The sequence below is a fragment of the Chiloscyllium plagiosum genome, unplaced genomic scaffold, assembly GCF_037043375.1.
Source record: "Chiloscyllium plagiosum isolate Xiang-an unplaced genomic scaffold, Cpla_swu_hap1 HiC_scaffold_12, whole genome shotgun sequence".
NCBI lineage: Eukaryota > Metazoa > Chordata > Chondrichthyes > Orectolobiformes > Hemiscylliidae > Chiloscyllium > Chiloscyllium plagiosum.
Window position 1 is genome coordinate 39,413,629 of NW_028270150.1, and position 20,816 is coordinate 39,434,444.

At 43.4% G+C, this 20,816-nt stretch overlaps 1 protein-coding gene across 1 annotated transcript in view; it reads left to right on the forward strand.

The window, feature by feature from the left end:
• Positions 1 to 20,816, forward strand: part of LOC122555265 (NXPE family member 3-like) — a 69,687-nt gene that overhangs the window by 7,925 nt on the left and 40,946 nt on the right. Inside the window, exon 2 of the mRNA XM_043701085.2 lies at positions 19,051 to 19,194. Coding sequence (XP_043557020.2) covers positions 19,123 to 19,194 — 72 coding nt within the window. The 5' untranslated portion in view covers positions 19,051 to 19,122. The remainder of the gene's footprint in view (positions 1 to 19,050; positions 19,195 to 20,816) is intronic.

Consider the following 20,816-nt stretch of genomic DNA (forward strand, 5'->3'; position numbering starts at 1 on the left):
TTCAGGCATAGGCCCTTCATCAGGAATGAGACCTGCTGCCTGACCTGATGTGCGTTTCCAGCACCACACTCTCGACAATGGCTAAAATGAAGCAATGTAAGCAGGAATGGATGGCCAATGGAGAGATAGTAGCTGAAGAATCTGAGGAATCACTACACTATGTGCAACAGTTCAATCAAGCTGATAGGTTTGAAATGGCTTGTGGCTGTTGGAGTGAAGATTTCAGAAGGATACTTTCAGATCTTCATAAAAGGTCAGATAGATTGGTCCATCATGCAATATTGTGGCATTCACTCACCTGTGCAAATTGGCTTAACTTGGTAATGCAAAAATGAAGTCCTGAAAGTAAAGGTGAGACTGTATGATAGCACCATACTCATTTCAAAGGGACATATTACATATACGAGATCAGGAGTCCCAGATCATAAACTGCAAGCAAATGCCACTCATCTCAGCCGAAACAAGTTGAAAGCTTGGGCTGATAGCCCTCAATGTTGAGTTGCATGCTAAGCCATTGGCCATGGAGTGCATCCTAGATAAGTACAAAGATGTGTTCACAAGATTAGGACATCGTCCAGGTGACTATCTTCAGGAAGTAGAGTGTAAGATTAGTTCATCATTAGCTAGGGAACATTCCAGCTGCCCTCAAGATTAATCTGAAAGCCAAGTTAGAAAAGCTGCAAAAAAAAAATCAAAAAAGTGACAACTCCTACGGAATGGATTAGTAGTGTGCTAGCAGTGAAACAGCCCAGAAAGCTGAGGGTGTGCAATGACTCAAAACATCTCAATAAAATGCTGAAGAAATCTCACTACCCCATGTCAACCTCTGGAAGGATTTTGTTACAACTTATAAAGGCAAAATTCTTCACCAGATATATCTCGAGAAGCTCAGCAGGTCTGGCAGCATCTGTGGAGAGAAATCAGAGTTAGCATTTTGGGTCCAGTGACCCTTCTTCAGAATAGTCTGAAACCTTAACTCTGATTTCTCTCTATCGATGCTACCAGACCTGTGGAGTTTTTCCAGCAATTTCTGTTTTTGTTTCTGATTTCCAGCATCCACAGTTCTATTGGTTTTAAAGAATCTTCACCACCCTGGCATATGAAGCAAGATGAAAGCAGCAGCATTTTAAATACACTCAGCATGTCTTTAAGGAGTCAGATGATTACGCATGATTTTTAGTACTTTCTCTGCTCCAGATGAATATCAATGCCAACCTCATGAGATAGTTAGTGATCTTTCTGGAGTTAAAGCTATACTGGAAGAAACCATTGCTGATCACGATCAAAATCTAGTGAGACTGCTCAACAGTACAGAACAGAACAGAAGATGAGCAAAATAATTTGTAATTAAAGGTGCCACATAGGCCACAGACCGACTAGAAAGCTCTTTACTCACATCCCAAAAAGGTGTGACCTGTCAAAACGGTGCAACAAAGAGTAAGTATAAAAACAGTGCGGCAAGTTGTTGGATTCATTGACTATTTGGTAAAATTTATGTTCGATTTATCGTGGAGTGTGAATTATTACATCAATTCACAGCCAAGGAAGTGCAGTGCTACTGGGGCAGAGAACAAGAAGAAGCATTCACTATCATCAAGCAAGTAATCAAGTTGAAATAGTACATAAATGATGATGGCATCCTGTAGTTTGATGCCAGCAACACAGGATTTGGATTAACCCGAATGCAACAAGGTCAACTGGTTACGTTTGCACCTAGGGCACAGGCGCAGTGAAAATTGCTAAAGATATCATAAAGAAATCAAACTAATCCTGCATAGGTATACACAGAGCAATCCTCAACAACCGATTGAAGGCATGGAAAATAGTCCAGTACAAAATCTAATGTCACCCTGTACACAAAAGACTCTTCCAAAGGAAAATACGGCCACTGAAACCAGAAGTAGTAATAGGTGTGAGTGAAAAGTCAAGGTGAAATGGCAGGAAGTCAAATTTCATTTTAACAAGGCTGCTAAACCATTGCCAGAGTTGCCAGGACACAAATATTCAACAAGCTCAACAAAGGCCAGCTCAAATGGAAACTCGGAACCTGTATGGACCAGTTACCATTTCCAATTTCAGTGAAGGAAACGAATGACCAACCACAGGCACATACACCCAACTGCAGAGACCATTCTTTAACAGCAGGTGGTTATTTTACTTGGCAAGATGTATCCAAAATTGGTTTCGTGATTAGAGACGGAGGGTGTTGGTAGAAAGCTATTTGTGTGCCTGGAGGCCAATTGTGATATATACATATAAAATAGATGAGAATGTGGGCAGGGTAATAAGTAAGTTTGCAGATGACCATTATTGTTAATAGTGAGGAAGAAGAAGGTCTTAGATTTCAGGAAACTGTAATCAGGTTGGTCGAATGGACCATTAGTGGCAGATGGAATTTAACCTTGGTAAATGTGAGGTGATGTACATTGGAAGAAATAACAAGGCAAGGGAGCACTCAATAAATAATAGAACACGAGGCAGTTCAAAGGATCTTGGAGTGTTTGACAATTGATGCTTGATGGTGGTTAATGAGGTGGTTAAGAAGGCCTTTATCAGTCATGATGTAGATAATAAAAGCAAGGAGGTTATGTTGGAGTGATACAAAACCTTGGTTAGGTCATAAGCAGATTACTGTGTGTAGTTCTGGTCACCATACTATAGGAAGAATGTGATTGCACTTGAGAAGGTACAGAGAAGATTCACCAGGATGTTGCCTAGATTGGAGCATATTGCCTTGAAGAGAGGCTAGACAGGCACAAGTTTTTTTCTTTAGAGCAGAGTAAGCAGAGAAGACACCTGATTGAGGTGTATAGAATATTACAGGCATGGACTGGGTGGATAGAAGGCAGTGGTTTCCCTTAGTTGAAGGGTCAATAACGAGGGGGCGAGCTGGGCGGAAGTGAGGTTGGAGCGCAGAGCTGGTCGGGAAGGTAAGTGATTGATATTTGAGTGGGTGTGTTTTAGACCCCATGCCCTACATAGTAGAGTAGAGTAATGGCAGCGCAGGCAGTGGAATGTTCCTCCTGCAGGATGTTTGAGGGAGGGGTGACCACCGATACTCCTGCTGACTTCATCTGCAGGAAATGCAGTCACAGAACGAGTTAGGGAACTGGAACTGGAGTTGGATGAACTGAGGATTATTCGAGAGGCTGAGAGGGTGATAGATAGAAGCTACAGGGACATAGCTACGCCAGAGAACAGAGGTAGCTGGGTAACAGTTAGAGGTGGGAAGGGGAGGAAGCAGACAGTGCAGGGATCCCCTGTGGTCGTTCCCCTAAACAATAAGTATACCGGTTTGGATACTGTTGGGGTAGCAGGGGTAAGCTGCAGTGACCGGGTCTGTGGCGCGAGGTCTGGCTCTGAGACTCAGAAGGGAAAGGGGGAGAGGAGGAGAGCGCTAGTTATAGGAGACTCTCTAGTTAGAGGGACGGACAGGCGGTTCTGTGGACATGGGCGAGACTCTCGGATGGTTTGTTGCCTCCCGGGTGCCAGGGTCCGAGACGTCTCGGACCGTGTCTTCAGAATCCTTAAGGGGGAGGGTGTGCAGCCAGAAGTCGTAGTGCATGATGACACCAACGACATATGTAGGAAGAGGGGTGGGGAGGTCATTCAAGAGTTCAGGGAGTTAGGCTGGAAGCTATAAGCTAGGACAGACAGAGTCGTCATCTCTGGGTTGTTGCCGGTGCCACGTGACAGTGAGGCAAGGAATAGGGAGAGAGTGCAGTTGAACACGTGGCTGCAAGGATGGTGTAGGAGGGAGGGCTTCAGGTATTTGGACAATTCTGGGGAAGGTGGGACCTGTACAAGCAGGACAGGTTGCACCTGAACCAGAAGGGCACCAATATTCTGGGGGGTAGGTTTGCTAGCACTCTTCGGGGGGGTTTAAATTAATTTGGCAGGGGGATGGGATCCAGACTTGTAGTCCAGCAAGTATGCTAGCTGGTTGTCAGGATGTCCAAGAATGTAGGGAGGCTGTGAAGAAGGTAGCACTGACAGGGAATACTTGCGGACACAGAGATGGGTTCAAGTGCGTACACTTCAACGCAAGGAGTATCAGAAATAAGGTGGGTGAACTTAAGGCGTAGATCGATACCTGGGACTACGATGTTGTGGCCATCACGGAAACGTGGATAGAAGAGGGACAGGAATGGTTGTTGGAGGTTCCTGGTTACAGATGTTTCAGTAAGATTAGGGAGGGTGGTAAAAAAGGAGGGGGGGTGGCGTTGCTAATTAGAAATGGTATAACGGCTGCAGAAAGGCAGTTCGAGGGGGATTTGCCTTTGGAGGTAGTATGGGCTGAAGTCAGAAATAGGAAAGGTGCAGTCACCTTGTTGGATGTTTACTATAGGCCCCCCAATAGCAGCAGAGATGTGGAGAAACAGATTGGGAAACAGATTTTGGAAAGGTGCAGAAGCCACAGGGTAGTAGGCATGGGCGATTTCAACTTCTCAAATATTGATTGGAAGCTCTTTAGATCAAGTAGATTGGATGGGGTGGTGTTTGCACAGTGTGTCCAGGAAGCTTTTCTAACTCCGTATGTAGATTGTCCGACCAGAGGGGAGGCCATATTGGATTTGGTACTCGGTAATGAACCGGGACAAGTGATGGGCTTGTTAGTGGGTGAACATTTTGGTGATGGTGACCACAATTCTGTGACTTTCACCTTGGTTATGGAGAGAGATAGGTGCGTGCAACAGGGTAGGTTTTACAATTGGGGAAAGGGTAATTACGATGCTGTAAGACAGGATCTGAGGAGCATAAGTTGGGAGCATAGGCTGTCAGGGAAGGATGTCGTGGAAATGTGGAACTTTTTCAAGGAACAGATACGACGTGTCCTTGATATGTATGTACCTGTCAGGCAGGAAAGAAATGGTCGTGTGAGGGAACCTTGGTTGACGAGGGAGGTTGAATGTCTTGTAAAGAGGAAGAAGGAGGCTTACATAAGGTTGAGGAAACAGGGTTCAGACAGAGCAGTGGAGGGATACAGGATAGCCAGAAGGGACCTGAAGAAAGGGGTTAGGAGAGCTAAGAGAGGGCATGAAAAATCTTTGGCGGATAGGATCAAGGATAACCCAAAGGCATAACCTTGCAGCCACGTGAGAAACATGAGAATGACGAGAACGAGGGTAGGTCCAATCAAGGACAGTAGTGGGAGACTGTGTATTGAGTCGGAAGAGATAGGAGAGGTCTTGAATGAGTACTTTTCTTCAGTATTTACGAACGAGAGGGACCGTATTGTTGAAGAGGAGAGTGTGAAACGGACTGGTAAGCTAGAGGAGATACTTGTTAGGAAGGAAGATGTGTTGGACATTTTGAACAACTTGAAGATAGACAAGTCCCCTGGCCCTGACGGGATATATCCTAGGATTATGTGGGAAGCAAGAGAGGAAATTGCAGTACCGTTGGCAATGATCTTTTTGTCTTCACTGTCACCGGGGGTGGTACCAGGGGACTGGAGAGTGGCGAATGTTGTGCCCCTGTTCAAAAAAGGGAATAGGGATGACCCCGGGAATTACAGGCCAGTTAGTCTTACTTCGGTCGTAGGCAAAGTAATGGAAAGGGTACTGAGGGATAGGATTTATGAGTATCTGGAAAGACACTGCTTGATTAGAGACAGCCAGCATGGATTTGTGAAGGGTAGGTCTTGCCTTACAAGTCTTATTGAATTCTTTGAGGAGGTGACCAAGCATGTGGATGAGGGTAGAGCAGTGGATGTAGTATACATGGATTTTAGTAAGGTATTTGATAAGGTTCCCCATGGTAGGCTTATGCGGAAAGTCAGGAGGCATGGGATAGAGGGAAATTTGGCCAATTGGATAGGAAACTGGCTAGCTGGTCGAAGTCAGAGAATGGTGGTAGATGGCAAATATTCAGCCTGGAGCCCAGTTACAAGTGGAGTTCCGCAGGGATCAGTTCTGGGTCCTCTGCTGTTTGTAATTTTTATTAATGACTTGGATGAGGGAGTCGAAGGGTGGGTCAGTAAATTTGCAGATGATACGAAGATTGGTGGAGTTGTGGATAGTGAGGAGGGCTGTTGTCGGCTGCAAAGAGACTTAGATATTAGATTAGATTACTTACAGTGTGGAAACAGGCCCTTCGGCCCAACAAGTCCACACCGACCCCGCCGAAGCGCAACCCACCCATACCCCTACATTTACCCCTTTAACCTAACACTACGGGCAATTTAGCATGGCCAATTCACCTGACCCGCACATTTTTGGATTGTGGGAGGAAACCGGAGCACCCGGAGGAAACCCACGCAGACACGGGGAGAACGTGCAAACTCCACACAGTCAGTCGCCTGAGTCGGGAATTGAACCCGGGTCTCTGGCGCTGTGAGGCAGCAGTGCTAACCACTGTGCCACCGTGCCGCCCACAGACCAATTCCCCTACCCTATTACTCTACATTTACCCCTAACTAATGCACTTAACAGACACACCCCTGGACAGTATGGGCAATTTAGCATGGCCAATTCACCTAACCTGCACATCTTTGGATTGTGGGAGGAAACCGGAGCACCCGGGGGAAACCCACACAGACATGGGGAGGATGTGCAAACTCCATACAGACAGTCACCCGAGGCTGGAATTGAACTGGGGTCCCTGGCGCTGGGAGGCAGCAGTGCTAACCACTGAGCCACTGTGCCAGATATGATGCAGAACTGGGCTGAGGAGTGGCAGATGGAGTTCAACCCTGCCAAGTGTGAGGCTGTCCATTTTGGAAAGACAAATAAGAATGCGGAATACAGGGTTAACGGTAGGGTTCTTAGTGAGGTGCAGGAACAGAGGGATCTTGGGGTCTATGTTCATAGATCTTTGAAAGTTGCCACTCAGGTGGATAGAGCTTGTAAGAAGGCCTATGGTGTATTAGCGTTCATTAGCAGAGGGATTGAATTCAGGAGTCGTGAAGTGATGTTGCAACTGTACAGGACTTTGGTTAGGCCACATTTGGAGTACTGTGTGCAGTTCTGGTCGCCTCACTTTAGGAAAGATGTGGAAGCTTTGGAGAGGGTGCAGAGAAGATTTACCAGGATGTTGCCTGGAATGGAGAATAGGTCGTACGAGGATAGGTTGAGAGTGCTAGGCCTTTTCTCGTTGGAACGGCGAAGGATGAGGGGTGACTTGATAGAGGTTTATAAGATGATCAGAGGAATAGATAGAGTAGACAGTCAGAAACTTTTTCCCCGGGTGCAACAGAGTGTTACAAGGGGACATAAATTTAAGGTGAAGGGTGGAAGGTATAGGGGAGATGTCAGGGGTGGGTTCTTTACCCAGAGAGTGGTGGGGGCATGGAATGTGCTGCCTGTGGGAGTGGTAGAGTCAGAATCTTTGGTGACCGTTAAGCGGCAATTGGATAGGTACATGGATGGGTGCTTAAGCTAGGACAAATGTTCGGCACAACATCGTGGGCCGAAGGGCCTGTTCTGTGCTGTATTGTTCTATGTTCTATGTTCTATAATTTTAAAGTGAAGCCAAGATGGCTTGGAGGGAATTTGAGGATAAAGCTTTTCCCCCAGAGGGTGCTGAGAATCTGGAATGCACTACCTTGCAGAGCAGTAGAAATGGGAAACCTGAGACCCTTTAAAAAATACATAGGTGAGTATTTGAAATGTCCTAAAGCTGTGGGGTAAGTACTGGAATTAGTGCAAATACAGTCAGTTTTGCAATAACACGCATTTCTTCAATACAAATTGGCTATAAAACGATTGAAGAATGTAGACCATTATTTATAGAACGCAAACTTTCCTTAACTGTGTTGGCTATAATGCGATTCCGGTTAAAATGGTGCTGCTATTACGCGATTTTCTTATAATGTGGGATCGCACGAGAATGGAACTATCACCTTATATCAGAATAGACTGTAGGTTGGTGCAGATTCAATGAGCCAAAAGGCCTTATACAACATTTTTTTCCCTATGTAGTTCTGTTCAATAAAACCTGGTGCTATTCACTCACAAGAATGTAGACTTCCTTGACTAAGTCCCCTTCTACCTACTCAAGCCTAATCCCTCCCCTTAGGCTAATATTATTCACCTCCTGCAAATTCTAACACTCCCCAGCCTGAGACTTGATCACTCCCATTCTTCTGCTATCAGTCTGCTGACTAAGCCCCAATTGTACCCCATTAGTACTACCCTTTGAATGGCCTGTGGTTCAATCAGTATCCTTCACTAATGTTACTAGTGACCTTCACATTACCTGAGTTTGCTTTTCCCCAAGGGTCACCTATCCCTCTCCATGGCTTGTAATTAGACCAAATCCTCTTAATGGAATCTCCATATGACAACTTTTAAACGCTTTTTTTTTGTCTGTGATTGGTGACTTCTTGTGAAAATCTACAATTTAAAAAAAAACCTGCTGTTGGTTGCTCCTTTTTATTTGTAGAGGTTAGAATTTGCTTGGGTGTCCACCTGAGATTTGGTATTTTAACCATGGCTGGCTGAATCTCACACTTGCTTAGAACAGCAACAGAGAAACGTAAGGAAAGGAAAAGTGCAGATATCTTACTTCTGTCAACTGTTAAGCACTCAACATTGCACAGATAGAAAGGTTTAGTTTCCTATTTCTTACATTCAAAAAAACTTCACATTTACAGTTAATATCTCTGAAATCCCCTGACTCAGTGTGAAATGTATTTGTGTAAGAGTCCATTGAAGCTTACAATATGTAACACTGAGCAGATATTGTCATTCCTATCAACAGTCTCAATTAACAATTTGTGACAGTACCACTTTTGGGTTCACAATGTTCCTACTTTTTTAAATCTGCAATTAACCTTGGTGTTTGAGCTATTTGCATAAATCAGGAACTGCGTGTGCTGTTCAATACAATTAAATGCACTGTAACATAAATTATATTTTGAAGCCAAAATCGTTATTGTTTGTTTATCAGTGACATATAAAAGAGTGCTCAGTTTATCGTTAAACAGTAGGTTGAGTAGATTTTTCAAGTTAATACGTAAGTCATGTTCCAGCTTTTGGTGTAGCAGGACACCCACCCGCTAGGACTTTCTGTTTGAAATTCAGTGTACCCTTCCACTATTTTCTAAACATTTAAAATAACTGCAAGAAAATGGAGTTGTGCTTATAGCAATGTTTCTGATACGCATTCATGGTTCGATGCTGGGAGTGGGAAATTAGAAAGTTTTTTTTAGATTCAGTCTTGTCTTCTGCTTTGCCCCATCTCCTACTGGAAAGATAATGAAACCGCACCTGAATTTAGGCACCGGGCTTCATCATATTGTCAGCGATCAGTAGACAACAACTGGGCAACTCCTCACTTCCACAAGGACAAAGTTGGACTGCAATCCACCTCTACTTCAGGTAGGCCTGGAAAACGTGGAGGATGACTAGAAGGGAGGTTGGTGATCAGGCGAGGAATAGATCAATAGGAGAAAGTAGGTCAGGACAACAATGGTTTTTTGGACTGTTACAGTGCCAGTCAGAGCAATGGTGGCTCTTCCTCAGCCCATATTCACACATAAGTATCTTTTGTCCAACTGTCTTTCAAGAAACACTGGTTATGCCTCTTGCAGACTTGACTGAAGAAGGTCTTGTGGTGCATTGGGTAGCACCTCTGCCCCTGGGTTTGAATCCCACCCCAAACCTGATGTCCAAGTAAAATGCATTCATAACCTGGCCAAACAGCTCAAGTTTCAACGTGTAAAACCTTCTAATGGCAGGTGCTAAGATCGGGAGAGATTCTTGGTCAGTCATATTGCTATCCCCATCTCCACAGTACACCATGCCGCAAAAGTATATGTGGCCATGAGTGATGCACCAGATGTTGCTATCCTGAAGGAGCAGGTCAGTTTCTGGAAGGACCTCCTATTGTTATGACTATGTGAGGAGGGCTTGGTCAGTACTGGAACATCAGGTGGGTGTTTAGCTTCTGCTACGCTCCCTTGTACATCTTCCAGTAAGTAAGGCTTCACCCTCACTCCTCCTCTTCTGCATGAGAACTCGTCTGGTCCCTGCTTTAAATTTACTATCAGTCTATCTGTTAACCAGATCTCAAACTCTGCCTTGTCAGCTTTTTTTACCTGCCCAGGTCCTTACTTACCTTCTTTTATAGCTAGTGGTCGAAGTCCAGCCCTTCTAACTCCATTGAGTTCTGCCTCGTCCCTTTCTAGCACTGGACATCAGCCTTGTTTATTTGAAGTGACATTTTTTGAGTCACTTATGGGTTGTGCTATCCTCTGCAGGGCTTCTGAACCATCCCCCGTCCCAGGCTTATCAGCTGAATCCCACTGGCTTAATTCTAGTGGCATTTTTTGAGGGAATCCAGCATTCACAGACATCAAATGCCATTGTGCTGTCTAACAAAAGAAACAAGGGTGATTAACATTAATCTTTTTAAGATGATAATGAGGTTGTGGATTGGGGCATGACAGAGCAAAGTATTTCAGAGTATGCAAGGCCAGAGAGAACCTAATTCAGCCTCACTTCCAGGATGAAGGATTGCAGTTTGGATTTCAAATGTTTAAGATTCTGTTGATAATCTGGAAAGCAGTCATTGCTTAGTGCGAGAAATATGAGGACCTTGCTATTTTTACAGTCCTTGACCTTTTGTGCTGTTGAATATACATTTCATTATCCACGTGATGGTATGCATGACATCTTCAGGTGATCCCACTTTAAAGTGTAGATACATACTATGTCCAATAGACCATTAGGGAAAAGACTTGAGTCAGTGAAAGTGTGATCTAGGTTTGCAGTGGGTGAAGGTTAGGTAGCTCTTCAGGCATCTGCCAGAATATCCTAAAGGACATTGGTTGGGTTGCTTTTGGAATATTGTGTGCAATTCTAGTCTCCCTCCTATTGGAAGGATGTTATAAAACTTGAAAGGTTCAGAAAAGATTTACAAGGATGTTGCCAGGGTTGGAGGGTATAACCTAAAGGGAGAGGCTGAATAGGCTGCGGCTATTTTCCTTGGAGCATTGGAGGCTGAGAGGTGACCTTATAGAGCTTTATAAAATCATGAGGGGTAAATAGACAAGGTATTTTCCCTGGGGTAGGGAAGTCCAGAACTAAAGGGCATAGGTTTAGGGTGAGAAGGGAACAACTTAAAAGGGACTGAAGGGGCAACTTTTCATGCAGAGGATGGTGTGGGTATGGGATGAGCTGGTGGAGGATGGTATAATTGCAACATTTAAAAGGCATTTGGATGAGTATGTGAAGTTTAGAGGGTTATGGGCCAAGTGCTGGAAAATGGGACTAGATTAATTTAGGATATCTGGTTAGCTTGAACTAGTTGGACCGAAGGGTCTGTTTCCATGCTATACATCTCTATTCCTCTATGATCTTCTGTCCTTTCCAACATCAGTAATTCTTCAATGTTTCGGAATGTGTGCTTGCTGTTAAGTTGCTCTAAAATGGTTCAAGTTTAGAATAGAATCTGTAAGCAGCAGCATTTTGTGCAGTTTCACCTCAGTAGACCAAAGCACAGTACGGGAGAGTAGGTATATGAGCTGCTCATTATTTTGTATCATTATATTATATTACCCTTGAAAGGCAGTGCATTCACTTGACTGACTCATAGAGTAAGCCTTGCCCTTTAGAGGGGTGTGCAACCATCACTGATGCCATACTCTCACTCACATGTTGGTTGTGAGAGTGGAATTATGTGTGCAAGCTAAGCAGGCTAAGCCAGGCTATGGTGGATTCACTGTACATTGTGTCTCACTCCAGTGTTGGCCTTATTATAGTGCAATGTCTTGGCTAAAGTTCTGAATGTAATGGATCCCTGACATTTCAGGCTAACTGCCGTCAAAGAGTCAAACGCTTGTGAGAGGTGAGCAATGCTTCACCATTGCAACGTCTTTTATCCTTAAGACATCTGAAGACGCTGCTCGTCTGCCACATAATGTGGAGGAGCCAGTGTCTGACTGGGGTGGACAACTTTAAAAATCACTTAACACCAGGTTGTAGTCCATCAGGTTAAATTGGAAGCACTAGCTTTCAGAACACTTCTCCTTCATCAGGTAGCTAGTGGAGCAGGATCTTAGGGCATAGAATTTATAGTAAAAGATCAAAGTGTCATACAACTGATGCAATGTATTGAGCAAACCTAGATTGCTATTAAGGGAGCAGATTCATGCAGAAGCTGGTGTGTGATCAAGATGGTGGTGCAATCTAGGTTTGTTCAATACTTCACATTAGTTGTATGACACTATGATCCTTAACTATAAATTCTGTGTCCTATGATCCTGCCCAACTAGCTACCTGATGATGGAGCAGTGCTCCAAAAACATGTACTTGAAAATAAGCCTGTTGGACTATAACCTGGTGTTGGGTGACTTTTAATATCTGTCACATAGCTGTAGCTTCACCAGGTCTGACAGGAAATTGTATATTACGCCAGGTATTCTAACAGTGCAAGTACGCACAAGTTTACAGAAAGGAAAGGATACTTACAATGATGTGTCACCCAAGTCTCCTATCTGCCCTTAGTACATTTTCTTCTTTCTCATTCTGGAGTGAGTTAAATGTCTGTTAAGCTTCCCACTGCACCTCTGTGCCAGCTCCCACAGCTGGATTAGAGGACTCCTGTTCTGTGATCAGTCCTTTAGATTGCAAGACTTGGGCAGCCAGCACTTGATTATTTGGGCCCTAAAAAGCCATAACCTGCTGAGCATTTCCTCTCCAGATGTTCGCTTACCCTTCTCAGCTTGTGCTGCTGTGGAATTTAGGATTGCAGGAAGACGTTTGTGGGATGGACAGGTGGTGATGAGGGTGGGGGTGTGGATGAGGTGCTGTCTCTCGCTTCCCCTTCCTGTTAGTGCCTGCTGAGTGCACTCAGTCTCCCTGAGAGGAAGGGACTTGAGAGTTAGACATCTCTCAAGCCCCTCTCGCTTTGCCTAAACATGTACAGATAGAGTGATGCCCATATCCGGGAGAAACTGAGAACTGCAGATGTTGGAGATCAGAGTCAAGAGTATGGTGTTGGAAGAGCACAGCAGGTTAGGCAGCATCCGAGGAGCAGGAGAATCGATGTTTCGGGCATAAGCCCTTCATCAGGGCTTATGCCCAAAACGTTGACTCTCCTGCTCCTCGGATGCTGCCGGACCTGCTGTGCTTTTCCAGCACCACACTCTCTACTGATGCCATATCTAGCAGTCACTGAATGTGTTGGACCTATATTTCCAAGATGATCATCAACGTATTCATAAAGGCAACCAGAGGCACACATGTTGGGTTTAGCACAGCATTGGTAATGTTAATGGACTACTCCACCCTTCGATCCAGTTTACTGACTGCCCTAGTATTCTCCTGTTCCAGTTTCTGCAGTTTGTTGAAGTTATTCATGGCCAAGAATAGGATTGTCTGTCTGGAAGTGAGCAGGTGCCTGATTTCCAGCATTCCTCTGAGACCTGGCTTTTTTTTCCCCAACTGCAGAGATGTTCTCACCAGAATCTGCTCCCAAGTCTAATCTGGAAGCCATATTGAGCATGGTGAAAGTTTCTGAGCTTGTCAAAAAATGCAGACAAAAGCCTCCTCAGAGGTGGAACTGGAATTGAGGGTCTCTGGTACTAACCATTGTCTGGGGAAGTTTTGCTGGCTTGATGTCTGCATGGGTGAGGAGAGGGAATTAGTTCCAGAAGAGGAATCAAAGCTTGTACTGATGAAGAATGAGTTAACTTTGGTGTTAATGGGAGAACACAGCAGCATAGCACAATGGAACTTACTGGGCTGATTCCTCGTAGACAATTTACTATCCTCATATGAGTTTCAGGCTAGTTCCAGTATTTTCTGGTTATTGGGAGTGAGGAGTGAAGGATCCAATTTCTCTTACAAGAGATAAATGGATGGATTGAGTCTGATGGAAATGGATGGAGAGCAATTAGTGGTGACATACAAGTAAAAGAATTGGTGAGATGTACCTAGTTAATGAACAGGAAGCACAGAGGGCAGGAAATGTTAGTATTTTGGGAGGATGAGTTGGGTAAGAGCTGTTGTTTGGACGTAATGCACACATTGCTGAGAATTGTATTCATAACTCTTTGTGAGCTGAGTGTACAATGGCAGAGTTAGAGCTAAGGTCCTGTGAATGTAAGGTATGTGCACCTTTAAACCATGCCAGTCATTCACCTTCTTTTAATACTGTGGGAGTCCTGCTTCACTCTGATAGACACTGATTTATAGAATCATAGAATGCCTACAGTACATAGAGAGGCCATTTGGCCCATTGGTCAGCACCAACCCTCCAAAGAATATCCCATCCAGACCCAGCCCCTAGCCAATCCCCGTAAACATTTACCCTGGTAAATCTACTTAACTTGCACATCTATGGACTAAGTCAGAAGTCACAAGACACCAGGTTATGGTCCAGTAGGTTTATTTGAAATCACAAAGTTTCATCAGGTGAAGTTCTGACTAAGGAACTGCGCTCCAAAAGCTTATGATTTCAAATAAACCTGTTGCACTATAACCTGGTGTTGTGTGACGTCTGACTTTGTCCACCCTAGTGCAACACAGGCACCTCCACATCATCTTTGAACTATGGGTGGAAACTGAAGTACCCAGAGAAAAACCATGCAGACACAGGGAAAATGTGCAAACCACATGCAGAATGTCACCCAAGGCTGGAGTCGAACCCAGGTCCCACCAGGCTACAGTTTGCTCCCTGGTTGGCTGTGCCTGTTGCTGTGCTTTCCAATGGCTATTAGCTAGAAAAGGAACTGCATGCCTCTCCACCATCCCCTCCAGAAACAGCTCGAGATCATCATCTACAAAGTGGGAGCGAGTTTTCCTTTCCTCTAAGTCATGTCTGCAATGTTAAGGCTTGAACACCTAGTGGAAGGGATACTTCCTAGCTTCCGGTTGTGTGCAGCTTAGATTTAAATAGAGCACCAGAGGTGCAAAAGTCAGAAGATCCCAGAAGTAGTGAGCACTTCCCCTTCTCCAGCTGAGCAATTCAGTGAGAAAGATGCCCAAGAACCTGGCTACGTAATTAATAAGGTGGAGTGAGGAAGGTTGCTTGACAAAGTGTGCCATGTTGTCATACACACTACGAATCTCACTCCATAAACCATTTCACATTGAAATGGGAAAGCATTCTGTTTTTCATTCATTCATGAGATGTGGGCATTACTGGTAGGATAAGCAATTATTGCCCATCATAAACTGCTCTTTGTGAAGACAGTGGTGAGCTGCTTTCTTGAATTTCTGCAGTCCATGTGCTTTAGGTAGACCCACAATGTTGCAAGGATGGGAATTTCAGGACTTGAACCCAATGGTACTGAAAGAATTGTGATATATTTCCAAGTCAATATGGTGAGTGGCTTGGAGGAAATGTGCTGGTAGTGATGTTCCCATGTATCTGCTGCGCTTGTCCTTCTGAATGGAAGAGGTCATCGGGTTGGAAGGTGATGTCTAAGGATCTTTGTTGAATTTTTGTGGTGTACCTGTAGGTGGTATACACCACTGCTACTATGGAGATTAGTTAACCATGATTATTGCCATCCCTTTAACATAAGGGTGCAATATTTCTTCTCAATTATTTTCTCCAATATTAAGGTTAATGTTAGAGAGACTGTAAACCACACTTATCAGTGAACTTTTTGCCCTGCATTCCTCATCTCCACCCAGTGATTTTCCACCCTGATGTCCAGCAGCAAGTTCATCTTTAACAAATGTTTTTAACTGTGTTATCCCCTCTGTCTTTTTGTAACTTCCATTTCCTCTTGAATGTTAAATGCTGCTCAATATTGAGGAACAAACCCTTGTCATTCTACAGCCATGTCTTTGTAATAGAGCATATTTGTTTACAGGAGTCCCCAGTTTATGAATATCTGCCCTATAAATGCTTGTGCTTACAAATACAATCCCAAACAGGGGTATATTTTTAAAGATCTGACATAAGAACAATTCCAGTATTTACAAACAGCTTTTTAATATTGTCCAACATAGTGTTCCAACTTGCATACAAATCGACTTGCAAATGGACTCAAAATTGGAACACATTTGCAACTTAGGGACTGCCTGTACTTCAATTCGTGCAGTCAAATTTTAATTGTTTAATTTGTTGTGAATGCTATGCACATTCTGATACAGAGCCATTAGCTTTGTCTTTTTTTTATCTCTGTAATACATAGTGTTGTCTGTGGGTTAAGTATTAGATTTTTTCTCTCTGGGTACAACTCCAATGGAGGAATGTGCTAGTAATCGAGCCCCATTAATCCATAAACTGTACCATGAGTGCTGATAGTTTATTTAACTACCAATATAGCCATTTGTTTCCATTTATCATTGTTAGCTCGATCAAAATAGATTTTCACCAGATTTTTTTCAACTCAAAAATAACTTGTTTATGAGGAAAGAAACTTATGCATAACAAATGACAAAACTAGTCACGTAAACTATTATGTTCAATTAAACTATATCACACTCAATCCTAAAAGATGCATTAATACACAGACAGAACAAGACACCATGCTGCAGAGGTATTATGTGTCAGAAAAGAAAGGGTAAAGAGAACAACATATTGTGGATCAAGAATCCAAACTAAAATGGCAGAATGAGTTGACTCACTGCAAGTTTGTTTGGTTTCCAGTCAACAAGATCAAGTTGCTATTGGCCACAAAGCAATTAAAAACCCTCAGTTTGAATGAAAACTTGGTCCAATCAAGGCTGTTGGAATATGTTAACAGTTCAGCTTTCAAAGTTTATGAGGAGATCAGAAATATTGATTTCTGGAACATTCTCTGATTCCAAATAAATACTTCACTGAGACATCGCTTCAGCTGGTTTTCGTTAACAGTTTTATGTTTTACTCACAGAGAGAGATGGAAATGTTTCCCCTCCTGACAACTTTACTAAAGTCTGAGCTAAAACAAAAACCATAATTCCATAGGCTGTTGCTACTTGATGGCAGCAAAAATCCTACAATTTTTCCTTCAGGCTTGTTGTCAAGCCGTTAAAGGCACAAATGCTATCTCAACTCTTAAAAGCTTTAGGTTTTCACCTTTTCCCACAAACAGTTTATTTCTAATAAACAGCAAATAAACCAAAATGCTCCTTGACTCTTGACCTTTTCTAAGAAATCAGATGATAAATTCCACATCAACTCAGTAACACCCAAATAGTTCATTTTTCCAGCATTCTTTCTGCCAGTCTTTGATCCTTATTTTCCATATTACAATTTTACTTGCCTTGCCTCCACTCTATGAAATATTACATATTTCCATATTTGATCCCTTGCCTCTATTATTTAGCTTGAACCCTACTCTGCAAGGGGAGATTCTATTCAAAGTTGGAGTTATGCCTAGCACAGAAAATGGTTGTGGCTGCTAGAGATTAATGATCTTAACATCAGGAGGTTCTCAGAATAGCATCCTAGGCCCAATCACCTTCAGTTGCTTCATCAATAATTTTCTCTCCGTCATAATGTCAAAGAAGAGAATATTCAGTGATAATTGCACCATTTGTGGCTGCTCAGATACTGAAGCAATTCTATGCCCAAAGATGGCAAGACCTGGGCAATGCCCAGATTTGGACTGAGAAATGGAAAGTAACATTCACACCACACAAGTTCCAGGCAGTGACTATTTTTAACAAATAAGAATCCAACCATTACCCCTTGAAATTCATCATTTGGAGGTGCCGGTGTTGGACTGGGGTGGACAAAGTTAAAAATCATTTAACATCAGTTTATAATCGAGAGAATGGTGCTGGAAAAGCACAGCAGGTCAGACAGCATCCTAGGAGCAGGAGAATTGACATTTCGGGCATAAGCCCTTCATCAGCAATAGGCTTGTGAGCCGGGGTGTGGGGGGTGGGGGGTGGGGGTGGCGAGAGATAAATAGGAGTGGGGGTGGGGTTGGGTGGAAGGTAGCTGAGTGCTTTCAAATAAACCTGTTGAACTATAGCCTGGTGGTGTGTGGTTTTTACCCTTGAAATTCAATAGGATTACTATCACTGAATCCCCCAATACTGACATCCTTGTAGAGGCTCAGAATTCTGTGGCAGGTTAACACACCTCCGATCTCCTCTATACCAAACCACAAGCCACAATGCATAAGCCAGAAGTATGACTGAATACTGTTTAATTGCCTGCATGGGTGCAGCTCCAATGAATAACATTCTGGAGAATTACTTTCCACTTCTCCCTTTCCACATTTTTCCCTATACCCTCCTTGTGCTCAAACCTATGCACAATTGCAACTTGACTACTATCTCCCCTGAGTTAATCATTAGCTGTATTTTGGCACTCTTCCTTTCTAGGTATAAAGTTTATGATAGCCTACTGACAAGTAGGCACTTCTGTTTAAACATGTTTCTGCAATCATGGTGCTATAAAAGGACGATACAAATAAGCATGCAGAAGTTAAGACTATTAGGCTGCTGTCCAGATATATAAGAAATCAGACATAAGATCAGAAGTAGCCCGAGTATCCAATGAGATGATGGCTGATCTAATAATCATCATCTCCAACTTCCTGCCTTTTCCCCATAATCCTTGATTCCCTTTACTGATTAAACATTTGCCCATCAGCCTTGAATATATTTAACAATGCAGCTTCAACAGCCTTCAGTAGCAAATAATTCCACAGATTCATTACCCTCTGAGAAAAGAAATTTTTCCTTATCTCTGTCATAAATAGGCAACTCCTTCTTCTGCGATTATGCCCTCTGATTCTAGGGTCTCCGGCAAGGGAAACAACCTCTCCGCATCCACCCTGTCAAGTTCCTTAAAAATCTTTCAAATTCAATAACGTTGCTTGCATTCTTCGAAATTCCAATGAGTACACATGCAACCTACTCAACGTTCCCTCTTAAGAGAGTCCCTCCAAACCTAGGATCAGCTTAGTGAACCTTCTCTAGACTGCCTCCAATATCAGTACATCTTAGATAAGGGGTCCAAAACTGTTCACAGTATTCCAGCTGTGGCCTGGCTAGTGCCTTGTATACTTTCTGGAAAACCTCCCTACCTTAATACTCCATTCCCTTTAAAATAAAGGCCAATTGTTCATTTGCCTTCCTTCTTACCCACTGAACTTGGATGCCAGCTTTTCAGTTAGTGTTTACTTTTCCCATTTCTTTCTTTCAGATAAAAGAATCTGCAAGTATTTGCCAAACTGCGTAGAAATATAAGCCAATTGTGAGGCCTCAAGTACCCACCATGTCTGTACGCCAGTCCACTTTCCAGCTGATGACATTTTTGCTGCTGATTCGAAACATGGACTGCATTAAGGTATTGGGGATGAATAGTTATGATGATTATCCAGTTAGCTGGTCTTAGGATGATTTTATGTTTTGCTTTTACTTTTGTAATGGATGCTTATGCTCTTTTTGCTGCTATTGTCACCTCTTACATTTCTTTCCTCCCTCTTCTCCTGAAACAATAATAAACTCCCTGAGTTGAGCTTCAACATGCCCCGGTTTTGGACCACTTCTTCATCTGCCTGGCTATTAGTCACATGTGATATGGCACTTAGTATTAAGTGCTAGCAGGCTAACATAAGGCAGGTCCAATCTTGCCCTCATCCAACATATACACATATTTCCATTAAGGAAGCCCATGTTTTGCCTTTGTTAAATGAGGGTCACATTTTCACCCAAATTCCCTAATGTCTCCCAGCACGTAGACAGTAAGCATCTTCCCAATTCCTTGCTGGCGTCCTTTTCAGCTTCAAGGAGCAGTGCAACTAAAGTCTGCCACTTACTCCTTTAAGGGTAGAATAATCAGGCGAGCCAGTTTGGAGATTCCATTGTGCAATTAACGCAACATGTCACAAAAGGCTAGGGGGCAAAGAATAAATGATGATCAGATGAGTGACAACATCACAGCAGAAATCAAGGAAGCAAGGAATTAAAGACTGGGCTTTGGGAGTTTGTAAGATTATAAGAAATAGATGTAAGACACTGCAAGAGGCTAGAGAAGAAATTGCAGGGGCCCCAGTTGATATTTTTGTGGGTTAGTCACGGGTAAGGTCCCAGAAGGTAGTGAATGCTGTGCCATTATTCAAGAAGGGCAGCAAAGAAACGTCTGGGAACTACAGACCAGTAAGCTTAACATCTGTGGTGGGTAAGTTACTTGAGAAGATTCTTCATAAACATGCATTTGGAAAGGCAGGGTTAGATTAGGAGTAGTCAGCATGGCTTTGTGAGTGGGAGACCACGCCTCACAAATTTGTTAGAGTTCTTTGATGAAGTGACCAGGAAAGTTGATGAGGGCAGGGCAGCAGACATTATCTCTATGGATTTCAGTAAGGCCTTTGATAAGGTTTCACATGGTTAGATCTGGAAGGTTAGGTCGCATGGAATCCATGGCAATCTGGCAATTTGGATACAAAATTGGCTTGATGGTAGGAAGCAGAGGGTAATAGTGGAAGGATGTTTGTCAGACTGGAGGCTTATGACTATTGGAGTGCCTCAGGGGTCAGTGCTGGGCCCATTGTTGGTTGATATCTATATCAGTGATTTGGATGAGAATGTACAAGGCATGATTCGTAAGTTTGCTGATGACACTAAGATAGGCGGTAATTTGGACAGTGAAGAAGGTTATTAGAAATTGCAGCAGGAGGTTGATCAGCTGGGGAGGTGAGCCAAGAAGTAGCAAATGGAGTTTATTGTCAGTAAGTATGAGGTCTTGCATTTTGGAAAGTCAAATCTAGGTAGGAGTTTCATGTTGAATGGGAGGGCCTAAAGGAGCGTAGAAGGACAGAAGGACCTTGGAGTTCAGGTGCACGGTTCTCTGAAAGTGGAGTCAGGGCAGTGGAGAAGGCTTTAGGCACACTGACCTTCATCAGTCAGGGCATGTTATGTTGCAGTTAAAAAGGATGTTGGTGAGGCAGAACTTGGAGCATTGTGTTC